Source organism: Notechis scutatus, chromosome 1 (genome assembly GCF_049901735.1).
Source record: "Notechis scutatus isolate UNSWTSFEM ecotype Mainland chromosome 1, rNotScu1.2, whole genome shotgun sequence".
Taxonomy (NCBI): domain Eukaryota; kingdom Metazoa; phylum Chordata; class Lepidosauria; order Squamata; family Elapidae; genus Notechis; species Notechis scutatus.
In genome coordinates, this window is record NC_142009.1 from 335755250 (window position 1) to 335771424 (window position 16175).

General features: G+C 43.8%; 1 protein-coding gene and 1 pseudogene across 2 annotated transcripts in view; both read right to left on the bottom strand.

Moving 5' to 3' along the window:
- The window catches only part of LOC148133555 (phospholipase A2 inhibitor beta pseudogene), a 237474-nt pseudogene that overhangs the window by 152307 nt on the left and 68992 nt on the right, over positions 1–16175 (bottom strand). The window lies entirely within an intron of this gene.
- The window catches only part of LOC113427681 (perilipin-3-like), a 31602-nt gene that overhangs the window by 14884 nt on the left and 543 nt on the right, over positions 1–16175 (bottom strand). Inside the window, exon 2 of the mRNA XM_026690195.2 lies at positions 4822–4973. Coding sequence (XP_026545980.2) covers positions 4822–4956 — 135 coding nt within the window. The 5' untranslated portion in view covers positions 4957–4973. The remainder of the gene's footprint in view (positions 1–4821; positions 4974–16175) is intronic.

Genomic DNA, 16175 nt, shown 5'->3' on the forward strand with positions numbered 1-16175 from the left:
GACACGTAGGGAGGAACGGAGAAGGAAACAACTTGGCTTACGAGAGAGGAAGCGGCCATGATCCCCCTTCATTAGTTGCAGCTGGGGAGAATAGTATATAAGAGAAGACGGTTAAAACATAGCGTCGCCAGAAGCTAAGTGTGTGTTATTCTGGGCTGAAGTTATCTTGGTTGGCATCCTTCCAACAGACTGTGCCTTGTTATCTCCTTGAATTTGGTACTTATCCTGGTCAGTGCAAATTTCATCGTTGTAGTTTGTTTTGGTTTTTTATTTCACCTCTATCGGCTCATTAAGTTCAGACTGTATTGCTTTCTTTTGAAGACTATTTTTGAGTATGTTTTATCTCCAACTGAAAATTATTGAACGGTGGGGCCAAGTTGGAGGCATTAAAGGACATTTATGTATGTTTTGGATTTTGTTTCATTTGTATTACACTCCAGGTCAAGAGTCATCAATTATGTTCTCCAATTAGAAACTTCAGTCACCTAGTGTTCTGACCCAAGCCTCGTTCTAAGCAAACAAACACCAAACAGAGATCAAAGCAAAACCTCTCTAATGCTTCTCTGTGAATTCCGTTCATTCATTCACATTAAAAATGCTATTAAAACTAATCGTCCCAGATAAGAACAAAAGGCTGCCAAGAACACTAGATTAAATTGCAAAGGAAATATTCAAAACCAAAAGTCTCCAAACACAAACCAGGATAGTCCGAACTTCCACAGGACTTGAAGTGCAAGAACTTGCTTTGCTTCCTGCAAAGAATCCCACCTCTTGAGGGCTGGCTTTTATCCCTTAAGGGAGGGGCCATCACCTTGCAGCCTTACTCCCGAGTCGCCTGTGCTGCCCTTTCCTTTGAGCAGCCCTGCGCGCACTTGCACTGGGCACAGGCTCCTCAGGGACCTCTTCATCATTGCTACCAGCCTCCCCAAGCTCTGAAAGCAGCATTCCACTCCCTGATGGTCCTGGCCCCATCCCTGCATCACGCGCAGGCTCCCTCATCCGAGTCCTCACTCTCAGAGATCTCAGCTGTCTGCACCTGCTGCCGGTGAACCACAACACCTTAGTTACAATCTCTGAAAAAACTATGCATGGAATGCACTTTTGATTTCCAAGCTGCCACGCTGCTCTTTCAAACCCCTTTCCTTCCTCCCTTGCTGTTGGCAACTTTTAAAACGGCCACATACAAATGTCTTATTATGAGTTGACAAAACGTGGAACAAATTAGCAGCTATGGGCAGCACAACCTAGTATTTACAAGCGCCAGCAAGAAAAGAAATGTGTGTGTGTGTGTGCGGCCATGTTCAGGAGAGTCACCACAATGAGAGATTAGAGCTGGCACCCAGCGGGCTGGATCCTAAAGCCCTTCCCCCTGGCATCTTGCCCTGCAGAGCTCAGAAACGAAACCCTGGCATCTTGTCCTTGACAAAACCACCCAAGGAAAATGACCCTCGTTCCAGAGAATTCATTTTTTCCGAGGGTTGCGCAACTGTCTTTGCAAAAGTCAGACGGCGACACAGCCATTGCTCGCTCTCGAAATAGATCCAGGGTTTTGTCATTATCTCAGCTCTGGGCAAACTCTACGCCAACTTGGCCCAGCTTCAAACCTGTTTGGCAACGAATCTCAAACCATGAACCGCGGTGGCGTAGTGGTTAAGAGCGCAGTACGGCAGGCTACTTTTGCTGACTGCCTGCAGTTTGGGCAGTTCGAATCTCCCCAGGCTCAAAGGTCGACTCAGCCTTCCGTCCTTCCGAGGTGGGTAAAATGAGGATCCAGATTGTTGGGAGCAAGAGGCTGACTGTAAAATCACTAAAAGAGGGCTGTAAAACAGGATATAAGTCTCTTCCTTCTTTTTCTTCCTTCCCTCCCTCCTTTTCTTCCTTCCTTCCCTTCCTTTTCTTTCTTTCTTCCTTTCCTCCTTCCTTGCTTCCCTTTTTTCCTTCCCTTTCTTTCCTTCTCCCCTTCTTTCTTTCTTCCCTTTCTTTTTCTCTTTTTCTTTCCTTCCCTTCTTCCTTTTCTTCCTTCCTTCCTTTTCTTTCTTCCTTTCCTCCTTCCTTTTCTTTCTTCCTTCCCTCCTTCCTTTCTTGCTTCCCTTTTTTCCTTCCCTTTCTTTCCTTCTCCCCTTCTCTTTCTTCCCTTTTTCTCTTTTTCTTTCCTTCCCTCCTTCCTTTCCTTCCTTCCTTCCTTTCCTTTCTTCCTTTCCTCCTTCCTTTTCTTTCTTCTCTTTTTCTTCTTTCCTTTTCTTTCTTTCTTCCTTCCTTCCTTCCATTCCCTTCTTTCTTCCCTTTTCTTCCACTTTCTTTTACTTTCACTTTCCTTCCTTCCTTCCTTCTCTTTCTTTCTCTCTTTCTCTCTTCCTTCCTTCCTTTTCTTCCTTCCATCCATCCATCCATAAACTATTTCTCCCTCAAGAGCCCTGGTGGGACAGGGGTTAGAATGCAGCATTGCAGGCTGACTCTGCCCACTGCCAGCAGTTTGGTTGAAGGTTGCCTTCCATCCTTCCGAGGTGGGTTAAATGAGGATCCAGATTGTTGGGGGCCATAGGCTGACTCTGTAAACCGCTTAGAGAGGGCTCTAAAAGCGTGGTGAAGTGGTATATAAGTCTAACTGCTATTGCTATGTTGCTCCAAAGGAAAAATCAGCAGACGTGATCAGTAATTGGCTGCTGGGACATTGTAGCTAGTCCTTGACTTACAATTATTCCTTTAGTGACCGCTCAAAGGTACAATGGCCCTGGGGAAAAAAAAGTGACTTATGACCCAGTCCTCACACTTACGACCGTCATAGCATTCCCTACGGTCACATGATTGAAATTCAGGTGCTTGGCAACTGGCAGGTGGTTTAGGGTGGCTGCAGGCTCCCAGGTTTAGGTGATTCTCATTTGTGACCTTCCCAGCTGGCTTCTGACAAAACAAAAGCGATGTGGGGGGGGGGCTAGATTTGCTTAAGGACTGTGTGATTCGCTTAACAACTGCACTGATTTGGCTCAACGACTGTGACAAAAAGATGGTAAAAATGGGTCGTGACTCATTTAGCAACTGAATTGTGGTTGTAAATTGAGGAATGGCTCCCCCTTGTGCCTCTCGGGCCTCTAGAGCAGTGATTTTCAAATTTGGCAGCTTTGAGATTTGAGGACTTCAACTCCCAGAATTTCCCAGCGAGCATGCATGGCTGGGGAATTCTGGGAGCCAAAATCCGCAACAAAAGAAAAATTTTGGTGGTCCGCAGAGAAATGTGTCCCCCCCCTCAGCACCCCCCCCCAATTAATCCAGGCTGTGCGGGAACACAAGGTTGCGTCGCTCACATGGCCCACAGGAACCCTCCCGGCCCACTCAATCCTTCCCTGGCAAACTTGCCTGCTAAGTTGCTATTTTTCCTTTTTTGTGACCATCAGTTGTTCTGCTGTGCCGGGAGATTTAGATTAGCTAGAAAGCAGGAAACCACTGGATTTCTTGCTTTCTAGCTAATAGCTCTACTTTTAAGCAGAGCCAAACCTTCCTTAGGACTGAAGCAGTGCAGACTCAGCTAGCTGATGGCAGAAACACAGATCTCTTAAGTAAATCTGTGATTCTGTGAGCAACTCAATCTGCCTGCCTGCTTTGCCTGATTAGGGTAAAAGGGTAAAAGTTGCTCTTTTTTATAAAAAAAAAATTCAATATTTATATAAATATATTTACATACAAACCATGCCCAGCCAGTCACATGACCACCAAGCCACACCCACAAATTAGGCCACACCCACAGAACCAGTTAGTGGTCCCCGGGATTTAAAATTATGAGTTTGGTGGTCCCTGAGGTCCAAAAGGTTGGTGACCCCTGGATTAAGGGACTGGAGGCTAAAGCATATAAAGAACCGTTGCTGGAATTGGGCATGTCTAGTTTAATGAAAAGGAGGACTAGGGTTGACATGATAGCAGCATTCCAGTATTTGAGGGGCTGCCCCAAAGAAGAGGGAGTCAAGCTATTCTCCAAAGCACTTCAAGGCAGGACAAGAAGCAACGGATGGAAACTAACCCAGGGGAGAGGCAACCTAGAACTAAATATAACTAAAATATTTACAGACCCCTCACATCCTGGACATAAACTGTTTCAACTCCTTCCCTCAAAATGACGCTATAGAGCCCTGCACACCAGAACAACTAGACATAAGGACAGTTTTTTCCCAAAAGCCATCACTCTGCTAACCAATTAATTCCCTCAACACTGTCCAACTATTTACAAAGTCTGCACTACTATTACTATTAATCTTCTCATCACTCTTATCACCCATCCCCTCCCACTTGTGACTGTATGACTGTAACTTTGTCGCTTGTATCCTTACGATTTATATGGACTGTTTCCTAGTATGATTTGATTGCTTATTTATACCCTATGACTATTATTAAGCGTTGTACCTGATGATTCTTGACTCTTGACGAATGTATCTTTTCTTTTATGTACACCGGGAGCATTTGCACTGAAGACAAATTCTTTGTGTGTCCAATCACACTTGGCCAATAAAAGAATTCTATTCTATTCTATTCTATTCTATTCTATTCTATTCTATTCTATTCTATTCTATTCTATTCAGAAACTTCCCAACAGTGAGAACAATTAACCGGTGGAACGACCTGCCACCAGAAGTTCTGAGTTCTCCAACATTGGAGGTTTTAAAGAAGACTGGACAGCCATTTGTGTGAAATGGTATAGACAGTCTCCTGCTTGAGGAGGGGGCTGGATTAGATGACCTCCAAGGTGCCTTCTAACTCTGACATTCTATTTTCTCTATTTTCTCTACTCTATTTTCTCTTTTTTCTATCTATAATTTCCAAATATCTCCATACCTCACTTATTTTCTGCTCGGTTTCTTCCGCCGCTGGACCGGTGGTAGATTGGGCAACCACTGGATCGGTGGTGGATTGGGCGGCCGCTGGGCCGGTGGTGGATTGGGTGACATCGAGATTCTTGGTGGAAGCCATAACCAGTCGAGGTGCAGCTACAAAGGAAGAAAGTTCGGATTACGCTCCAGGTTTTATCTAGATGAACCCGAGTTCATCTAGATAAATTCCAGAGAGATAAAGAGACAGGCATGTAATTCTCCCAGAAGGTTGCCCAGAGAACAAAGGATCAAGGGTGGGATTATCTACACAACCCATTTACAAGTCCCAAGGTGAGGAAGGTGGAAGGCAATGGACACTCCTTATTCACCCTGGACTTTGCTTCCCTATCTCTACGTTAGACCCAAAGCTTCAGAAATTCACAGCACCTCCCAAATGACTTGAGATGATCTCCAGTGCCAGGTAAAGCTTCCCTCACACATACGTGCTAGTCGTTTCTGGCTCTAGTGGGCGGTGCTCCTCCCCGTTACAAAGCCAAAGAAGAGCCAGCGCTGTCCGAAGACACCTCCGTGGTCATGTGGCCGGCATGACTAAACGCCGAAGGTGCACGGAAAGCTGTTACCTTCCCACCCAAGGGGTCCCTGTTTTTCTAGTTGCATTCTTTACATGCTTTCGAACTGCTAGGTTGGCAGAAGCTGAGACCAAAAAGCCAGTGCAATCCTAAGTTGCATTAACAGAGGGATACAATTGAGATCAACGGAGGTACTAATACCACTCTATAAAGCCTTAGTAAGACCACACCTAGAGTCCTGCATCCAGTTTTGTTCACCACGTTATAAAAAAGATATGGAGGCTCTAGAAAAAGTGCAGAGAAGAGCAACCAGGATGATGAGGGGACTGGAGGCTAAAACATTATGAAGAACGGTTGCAGGAACTGGGCCTGGCTAGTCTAGGGAAGAGAAGGACCAGGGGAGACATGATAGCAGTCTTCCAATATTCGAGGGGCTGCCACAGAGAGGAGAAGGGGTTCAACCTATTCTCTAAAACACCAGAAGGCCAGACAAGGAATAATGGATGGAAACTGAACAAGGAGAGATTTAACCTGGAAATAAGGAGAAACTTTCTGACAGGGAGAACAATCAACCCATGGAGCAGGAGTTGCCTTCAGAAGTTGTGGGAGCACCATCACTTGAGACTTTCAAGAACAGATTGGACTGCCATCTGTCAGAAATGGTGTAGGGTCTCCCGCTTGGGCAGGGGGTTGGACTAGATGACTTACAAGGTCCCTTCCAACTCTGATTATCTATTAAGTAACTGGGAGCTCACTCTGTGACGCGGCGCCAGGGATTCAAACCGCTGAACTGCTGACCTTTCTGATCGACAAGCTCAGTGTCTTCGCCACTGGGTCACCGCTAGGCAGAGCCTATCTTCATTTTTCCTTAAATGTGAGACTAACGGTCTTAAAACTAAGACATTTAAAAATATCAAAGATTAAAAGGGAACAGCGTTGTATGCTGTGGAAGACAGCAGGGAAGGGGAAAGACAGGTAGTCCCCGACTTACAACAGTTCCTATAGTGACCGTTTGAAGTTACAACGGCACTGGAAAAAAAGTGGACGTAGGGAACAGTTTTTCACACTTATGACCATTTGCAGCATCCCCATGGTTGCGGGATCAGAATTCAGATGCTTGGCAACGGACTCGTATTTATGATGGTTGTGGTGCTCTCTCTCTCTCTCTCTCTCTCTCTCTCTCTCTCTCTCTGTGTGTGTGTGTGTGTCTCTGTCACTCACACTCACTCACACTCACTCACACACACACACACACACGGAATCAATATGAAACTGAAGATAAAAACAGGATTGGAAGGCAAAGGGGAAATCATGCCCAGACATAGAAACAGAATAGTGTAGTTTGCAAATATGGGGATATTCTGAGAGCAAACTGCACTCCCCCCCTCCCCAGCACGGACGATGTTCCCTAGTTGGGTAATGAAACTTCTGCAAGCTCTGAGAGCAGCGAGGACCCCCACAAACAACAGCTTGACCAGCAATCTGTGAAACTTGGCCTTCCAAGCGGAGTCCAAAAGGAAGCATAATTAAAAACCCAACACCCAGAGAGAAGCAGGGATTAAGCCTAGACAAACAGCCAGGAAGAAAGCAGTAGCTTAAATCAAGAAACTGCCAAGGGAGAAAAATCACATTCCACCAACACTGGCAGGACCAGCTGCTATACATAAATAACAGCAAATTCCATTCCCTTCTAGCACTGAAGATGTTACCTCGTTGGGTGCTGAAACATCTCCAAGAAACCACCCAGCTCAGAAAGCAGTAGACTCCACAATCTTCCTCTTCCTCTTTCTCCTCCAACCCCACCCTCTTCTAGCACTGAAGATGTTACCTAGTTGGGTGATGAAACATCTCCAAGAAAACCACCCAGCTCAGGAAGTGCCAAGTACCACAATCTTTTCTTTTTTTCTCTTTCTTTCTTTTTCTTTCTTTCATTTTTTCTCCTCTCATTCATTCTTTCTCTCATTCATTCTTTCTCTCATTCATTCTTTCTCTTTCATTCTCTCTCTTTTTCATTCTCTCTCTCTTTCATTCTCTCTCCCCTTTCTCTTTCTTTCTCTTTCTTCCTCTTCCTCCTCCAACCTCACTCCCTTGTAGAACTGAAGATGTTACCTAGTTGGGTGCTGAAACATCTCCAAGAAAACCACCCGGCTCAGGAAGTACCAAGTACCACAATCTTTTCTTTTTTTTTTTTTTTTTCTTTTCTTTCATTCATTTTTTCTCCTCTCATTCATTCTTTCTCTCATTCATTCTTTCTCTCATTCATTCTTTCTCTTCATTCTCTCTCTTTTTCATTCTCTCCCCTTTCTCTTTCTCTCTTTCTTCCTCTTCCTCCTCCAACCTCACTCCCTTGTAGCACTGAAGATGTTACCTAGTTGGGTGCTGAAACATCTCCAAGAAAACCACCGGCTCAGGAAGTACCAAGTACCACAATCTTTTATTTTTTTCTTTTTTCTTTTCTTTCATTTTTTCTCCTTTCATTCATTCTTTCTCTCATTCATTCTTTCTCTCATTCATTCTTTCGCTTTCATTCTCTCTCTCTTTCATTCTCTCTCTCTCTCTCATTCTCTCTCTCCTTTCTCTTTCTTTCTCTCTTTCTTCCTCTTCCTCCTCCAACCTCACTCCCTTCTAGCACTGAAGATGTTACCTAGTTGGGTGATGAAACGTCTGCAAGAAAAACCACCCAGCTCAGGGAGCACCAAGGACCCCCAATGTTCTGATTCCATCTGACTTTTCACCCAGGACCCCAAAACTTAGAGCTTAGCTATTTGCTTCTGGCCCAATCCCTGCAGAAAACCTTAAAACAAACCTGCCCCACCCTTAGTGGGACAGAAGAGGCTGCCATGTGTATCTCTGCCCCCACCTCCACCTCCACCCCAGTCCAAAGATGCCAACGATCTTTGGCCCCCAAAACTCAATCCTTCTTCCCAGACGCTCTGTTGCATCACACCCTTTTCTCTGGGCCAAAGGATGGAGACTTTTACCCAGAAAGCCATTTTGCAAGAAATGCTCACGAATGGGATGATGAGTCAGTGGAAGACCACTTCCTCCCACCCCTCTCCCTTCACCGTTTGTTCCAGATTGCAACATTTCACCCTCCCCCCCCCACCTTGGTCTATCCGGCTTGGTCTAACAGATAATCAAGAGTTGGAAGGGACCTTGTAAGTTATCTAGTCCAACCCCCTGCCCAAGCGGGAGACCCTACTCTGACCAATGGCAGTCCAATCTCTTCTTGAGTCTCCAGTGATGGCGCTCTATCTGGAGGAGAAATACAGGGTGGGCCAAAATGGAGCCAGATTTCTGGGTTGAATGGCTGCAGGAGTACAGGTGGTTCTAAGAGCTGGGGTCTTCAAACTTGACCGCTTTAAGGCTTGTGGACTTCAACTCCCAGAATTCCTCCTCTCAGTCATGTTTGCTCGAGAATTCTGGGAGTTGAAGTCCACAAGTCTTAAAATGGCCGACGTTGAAGACCCCCCCCCCCCCCATGCTAGACCAGGGGTCTTCAAACTTGACAGCTTTTTAGACTTGTGGACTTCAACTCCCAGAATTCCTCCTCTCAGTCATGTTAGCTCGGGAATTCTGGGAGTTGAAGTCCACAAGTCTTAAAATGGCCAACATTGAAGACCCCCATGCTAGACCAGAGGCCTTCAAACTTGACAGCTTTTTAGACTTGTGGACTTCAACTCCCAGAATTCCTCCTCTCAGTCATGTTAGCTCGGGAATTCTGGGAGTTGAAGTCCACAAGTCTTAAAATGGCCGACGTTGAAGACCCCCCATGCTAGACCAGGGGTCTTCAAACTTGACTGCTTTAAGGCTTGTGGACTTCAACTCCCAGAATTCCTCCTCTCAGTCATGTTAGCTCGGGAATTCTGGGAGTTGAAGTCCACAAGTCTTAAAATGGCCGACGTTGAAGACCCCCCCATGCTAGACCAGGGGTCTTCAAACTTGACAGCTTTTTAGACTTGTGGACTTCAATTCCCAGAATTCCTCCTCTCAGTCATGTTAGCTCGGGAATTCTGGGAGTTGAAGTCCACAAGTCTTAAAATGGCCGACGTTGAAGACCCCCATACTAGACCAGGGGTCTTCAAACTTGATAGCTTTAAGACTTGTGGACTTCAACTCCCAGAATTCCTCCTTTCAGTCATGTTAGCTCAGGAATTCTGGGAGTTGAAGTCCACAAGTCTTAAAATGGCTGATGTTGAAGACCCTTGCTCTAGACTTATAACAGAGATGGTATTCAGCTGGTTCTGACCAGTTCTGGAGAACCGGTAGCGGACATATTGAGTAGTTCAGAAAACCGGCAAATCCTGCCTCTGACTGGCCTCACCAATCCCATCTCTTCTCTGCCTCCCATTGAGTCCCAGCTGATTGGCTGGGTCTCTTTTGGTTGCCCTGCACAGGAGAACGGAGCTGGAAAGCAGGTTAGTGGGGTGGGGAGGGAAGGGGGATTTTGCCGTATCCTTCCCCTGCCACCGAGCCACGCTCACAGAACCGGCAGTAAAAATTTTTGAATCCCACCACTGACTTATAACCATTTGTTTAGTGACTGTTCGAAGTTACGACGGCATTGAAAAAAGTGATGTAGCACCATTTTTCACACTTACGACCTTTGTAGCCTCCCTGCGGTGACGTGATCAAACTTCAGAAGCTTAGCTGCACATCCATGCTAGTTGCCAAATGCCCAAATTTGGATCGTGTGGCAAAGCTGCAACGGTCATAAGTGTGAAAAGCAGTCCTAAGTCCCCCTTTTTTTTCCAGTGCCATTGTAAGTTTGAACGGTCACTAAACAGATAGCTTTAAGTCGAGGATGATCTGTATACATAGGATTGGACAAATAAATGATCCTTGGGGTGTCTCTTCTAACATCACACTGGCAGTCCTCGACTTACAACAGCTCATTTAGTGACCAAGAGGCACTGAAAAAAGTGACTTACGGTGGTTTTTCACACTTACGACCGTTGCAACATCCCCGCAGTGACGTGGTCCAAATTCAGCCGTTTGGCAACTGACTCAGAGTTATGACGGTTGCAGCGTCCCTGGGGGCCACGTGATTTCCCCCTTTGCGACCTTCCGACAAGCAAAGTCCACAGGGAAAGCCGGGTTCACTTAACAACCGTGTTACTCGCTTAACAACTGCAGTGATTCACTTAACGACCGTGGCAACGAAGGTTGCAAAATGGTGCCAAAGTCACTTCGCTCTCTTGCTTAGCCAAGGAAATTTTGCGCTGATAAGTCAAGACCTACAGTTCATTCTCTTATTTTTTGTCCATAACGACAACCCTGCGATGAGCTTGCCTGACAGCAACCGGCCCAGCTGTCCTTGACTTAAAATCTCAAAAAAAAAATAAAAAAATTCAAACTAAATGTTGATTCCAGACAGCATATTTGGACACTCATCCATCACTTTTGAAAGACTTTTAAATTTATCTAATCTTGCTCGGAAAGAGCTCCAGGGACGAAATTCCTTATGCAGTAATCCAGAGCAAACTTCCACTAAGAAAAGCCAAAAAATTGCACAACGTTGCTTTTGCAAGACAATCTTCTAAGAGGAGTTGAAATAGTCTCTCGGTCACAAACTTCTGAACTTTAAAAAAAAACAACACACCCAAAAAGCCAAGATAACAGATAATCAGAGTTGGAAGGGACCTTGTAGGTCATCTAGTCCAACCCCCGACCAAGCGGGAGACCCTACACCATTTCTGACCAATGGCAGTCCAGTCTCTTCTGGAAAGTCTCAAGTGATGCCCTTTCTTATTTTAGCTTTCAAATTTGCAGCAAGATTGGCGTGACCTTCATAGAAAAGATTGGTTTAATCAAAGGATTTTTTTTTTTTAAAAAAAGGAACCAGCAAATACAAGGGGGCCTCAAATTACAACCACAACAGAGTCCAAAATGGATGAGGTTCAGTGAGAAATTTGTGAACCGAGTTTCGCCCCATTTTACAACTTTTCTTGCCAACGTCCGTTAAGCGAATCCCCGCAGTTCTTAAATTACTTGCACGGTTGTTTAAGTGAAATCTGGCTTCCCCGTGGATGTCGCTGGTCAGAAGGCTGCAGAAGGGGAATCACCTGACTGTAACCGTCGTAAATGCGAGTCAGCTGTCAAGCATCCAAAGGTAAATCACGTGACCATGTGGGGTGAGGAGAGGGATGCTACAATGGTCATAAATGTCAGCCTTCAAGACTCCTTTTCCTTTCTCTCACATCTTTTGGCTGCCATAGTGTGGGGGAAGTCAATTGGGCTTGGGGGAGGGGAAGTGTGCTGGAAGTTTTAGAGAATGAACTGTATAACTTAGGGAAAACTTTATTGTTTATGCTTACTTGCTGGCTTACTGCGCAACTACAGCTCTTTATCAAATCAGGCCAAGGTCAACGGCCAGATGTCTGCATCACCACTTGAAGATGCTCCACATGTCAAATCCTCAATTGGATGGACAGTTTGAACTACTGTGGGTGGGAACGTTGCCATCACTTTGTATAGGTGTTTTTCGCGCATAAATCCTCAGATCTAGAATTACTTTGATGCTACCACTTGATTTCCAGTAAAAGTTCCTTTTCTCTATATTAATGGAGTCCAAGAGTATCTTTCTTGGATTTTTGAATGGAGCACCACCTGACAATAAGTTTGAGAGTCATTTTTTTTTCAGTGCCGTTGTAATTCTGAACGAACTAAACAAACTGTTATAAGTCAAGGATTACCTGTACAGGTAAGATTTAATAGAAGTAGGTGTGAAAAATCAGAAAAGTGAACTGTGCATTTATTGGGCTGGTGGTGTGACCTCACCCAGGAACCCCCAAATGCTCCCAGAAATTTGGTAGGACTGTTTCCGATTCATAGATTTGTTAAAAAGAACCAGCTGCAGTTTATAAAAACTTTATAGCAATAAAATGCATTGGTGGGAAACGGTGCTGACAGCGTAACATGGTTTCTCTTGAACAAAATTTAAACATTCAAGAATGAGCAGAAAATTTTAAGTACCTTCCTTTGTTGGTACTGCAACCATGCCACGTCGTAAAACGTCAAATAATCAGCATTTCCCCCCAAAACCTTGGCACTTTGAAGAGATATGGACTTCAATTCCCAGAATTCCACAGCCAGCATGCAGTGACTAGGGAATTCTGGGAATTGAAATCCAGCAATTTAGATATTTTATATGCCAGTGTTTGGTCCAGAATTTATAATACACATACCCTTGTAAAGTCTTAGTTGTGATAGTTAAGGAGATTAAGTGAAGATTTTACCTATGGATATGTATACATATGTGTATATATATGTGTGTGTGTGTGTGTGTGTGTGTGTATATGTGTGTGTGTGTGTGTGTGTGTGTGTGTGTGTGTGTACACATACCCCTACCTACTGTAAATTCTGGGCCAAAACTGGCATATAAATCATCTAAATTGTTGGACTTCAACTCCCAAAATTATCTAGTCAGCGTGCAAGAAGGGTTCCGTTAGCCATGACTTGGTGGGTTCTGTTAGCCATCATAGCTAAGGAAACTAAGCCACAATTTTACAGTGCATTACGCATGTTGTAAATACTGGGCCAAAATTGGCATATAAATCCACTCAATTACAGGACTTTAACTCCCAGAATTCCCCAGCCAGGATGAATGGGAAAGACAATGGTTTAGTGGATTCTGACTTGTTAAGCCATCATAGCTAAGGAGATTAAGCCAGCAGGGCAAAGTCCAACAAGCCTTTTCTCTGGCATGTTGGCTGGGGAATTCTGGGAGTTGAACTCCATCCTTCTTAAACTTGCCAAGGTTGGAAATCAAGATGCGGAAATCTCACCTCCCTTCCTTTCCCATCCTAATTTTGAATTATTTTTACATGCGAATGAGTTTCGCCAGAGATTGCTTAAGGCCTGATCCAGTAATGTCAGCAGTACAACTTAAGGATGTCACAATGGACATTTGGCATAAGTCAGCTAATCCCAGTGAGCATCTGATCCTACTGGAATTTGTTATTAGAAATAATGCATATTCTTTTTCCCACATTTGCAATGGAGACAGCTTATTAGGAGCATTGCACAAACTGTTGCTGGTCTATTCTGAACCTGGGTAGGTCTAGTTTAATGAAAAGAAGGATCAGAGGTGACATGATAGCAGTCTTCTAATATTTGAGGGGCTGCCAACAAAGAAGAATAGCCAAGCTATTCTCCAAAAAGCATTTGAAGGCAGGAAAAGAAACAACAGATGAAAACTAATTAAGGGGGGGAAGAAGCAACCTGGAATTAAGGAGATTAAACTTCCTAACAATAATGGTACATAGTATCTCTTGCCTGAGTAGGGGGCTGGACTAGAGGACCTCTCAGGTCCCTTTCCAGCTCTATTTTGATTCTGAAATACCACCAAGGTTCCTTCCAACTCTATCTTTCAATTCAAGAAAGAAAATAAACTGCGGCCTTAAAAAAAAATGAATGGTAGCATTTTGAATAGATTTTACCTTTCAATACCAAACCATAAAATTCAACTACGACTCCTTTGGTCCAATCTAAGTATAGTGCATAAAATTATCATATTGCAATGTCCTACCTGCTAATGAATACTTCAGTTTCAACCACAACAACACAAGAGCACACAATAGATACAAACTCAAGGTAAACTGCACCAAACTTGATTGCGGGAAATACGGCTTCAGCAACAGAGTGGTCAATGTCTGGAATACTCTACCTGACTCTGTGGTTTCTTCCCCAAACCCCAAAAACTTTAAACTTAGACTGTCTACTATTGACCTCACCCCAATTCCTCAGAGGTTTGTAAGGGGCATGCATAAGCATACCAATGTGCCTACCGTTCCTGTCCTATTCTTTTTATTTGTATCCATTTCGTGTATTCATAACCATATTCATACTTATACCTGTTATATAATACTTGCTTGACAAATAAAATAAACTGCCTTTCCTTTCCCCAAAAATATATTAATGCAGGGGTACTCCATTTTGCTTCAGGCTGTGGGTTGCACCCGAAAGAGGAGATGGGACACGGGAGGAAAACTACTCCTGGAATTTGAGGCATGGGTACTTCTGTCTGTTTGGAAACCGTTTTCTTAAATTTACAGTCTTTTCAATAAATCAATCATATTTAGTTTTCAAAAACTATTTTTCCCCCATGCATCTTTACTCCTCAAATTTGAGGCATGGATATCTTGTCTGTTTGGAAACAAGTTTTCTTAAATTTACAGTCTTTTCAATAAATCATATTTAAAGATGCACGGGGAAAATAGTTTTTGGAGAAAAAAATTAAGCTGTTAACAATGTTTGGGCAGCCTTATTAGCCTAATTTAAAGTTTTATAAGGTAGTCCTAGGCTTTTGACCACAACTGACCACAACATTTCTGTTGTTAAGCAAGACAATTTGCTAAGTGAGTTTTCCCCCATTTTACCACCTTTTTTGCCACACTTGTTCAGTGAATCATTGCAGTTGTTAATGTTAGTAAGTTTGTTAAGTGAATCTGGCTTCCCCCACTGACTTGGTCAGAAGGTCATTAAAGGGGATTCATGTGACCCGGGACACTGCAACCGTCATAAATATGAGTCAACTGCTAAGCATCTAAACTTTGATCACAGGGAATGCCACAATGGTCAGAAGTGTGAAAAAACGGTTATAAAAGTCACTTTTTTTCAGTGCCCTTGAAACTTTGGTCACTAAATCAAACGTTTGTCAATGCACAACATGTGTACAATGAAATTGGAGGAAAATGAACGGTTTTGCAAGTCAAGGACTATCTATACTGTGATTGACGGCACTCTAAGGCATCAGAGTTGCTTGATAGGCAGATGGAGACATGTAAATTTAACAAAATAAAAGGCATTCAAACTTCTCAACCGAAGCCACTTAAAAAAAATAATAATAATAAGACAAAGCTAAACCATTTTGGGCTCCTAATGGCCTCATGACTGACTACCTTAAACCGGTTTGGCACACAATTAATGTTGCTAATTTCTGGGCAAGATCTTTTTCATTTGCATATATTTTAATTTTATATTTTAAATGTATAATCGTATGTATAGTATGCCTTATTTTAATTGTGATGCTTAGGACACAAATACACAAACTAACCAGTTTGACAGCCTTAGTTTTAAGATATACAGATTTCAGTGCTATACCAGTGGAAGCACAGCATGAGTAAGCTACTTTCCGATAGACTGCTCCTCCAAAGGAGGCATTCTTTACACCAGGGAGCACCGAAAGCAACCCGCTTTTAAACTCCCCAATTCACAAGATTGTGTGCTTGTTTGCTATGAGTCAACACCCACTGGAGGACACGTATCAATTCATTCATGCATTAAAAGCGCCAATTTTATCTGTTAAAAGTTTTTTTTTTTTTTAAGACACACGACTATTATTTAAACAACGTTTTGCAGGCACCGGCTGGGGCGACATTAAAAAAACTCTGCACGATTTTGGAACCAGGATGAGGATTAACTGACTTAAGCCATGAACAGACCACGAACGGACCCGCGTGGAAATCACAGAGGGAGAGAGGAAAAGTTGAGAGAGGGAGGACAAGGGAGAGAAAGGGAGAAAGCGCTAGGGAGAGGGAGAATGGGGAGGGAAAAGAGATAGGGAGAGGGAGAAAATAAAAAGGGAGAAGGAGAAAGAGGGGAAAAGGGGGAGGAAAGAGGAAAGGGAGAGAAAGAGGGAGAACGGGAACGAGAAGGAAAAAGAGGGGAAAAGGGGGAAAGAGGAGAAAGAAAGTGTAAGAGAGATAGGGAGAAGGAGAAAGAAAAAATGAGGTGAAAGAGGGAAAGAGGACAGAGGAGAGAGAAAAGGAGAAAAGGGGAGAAAGAA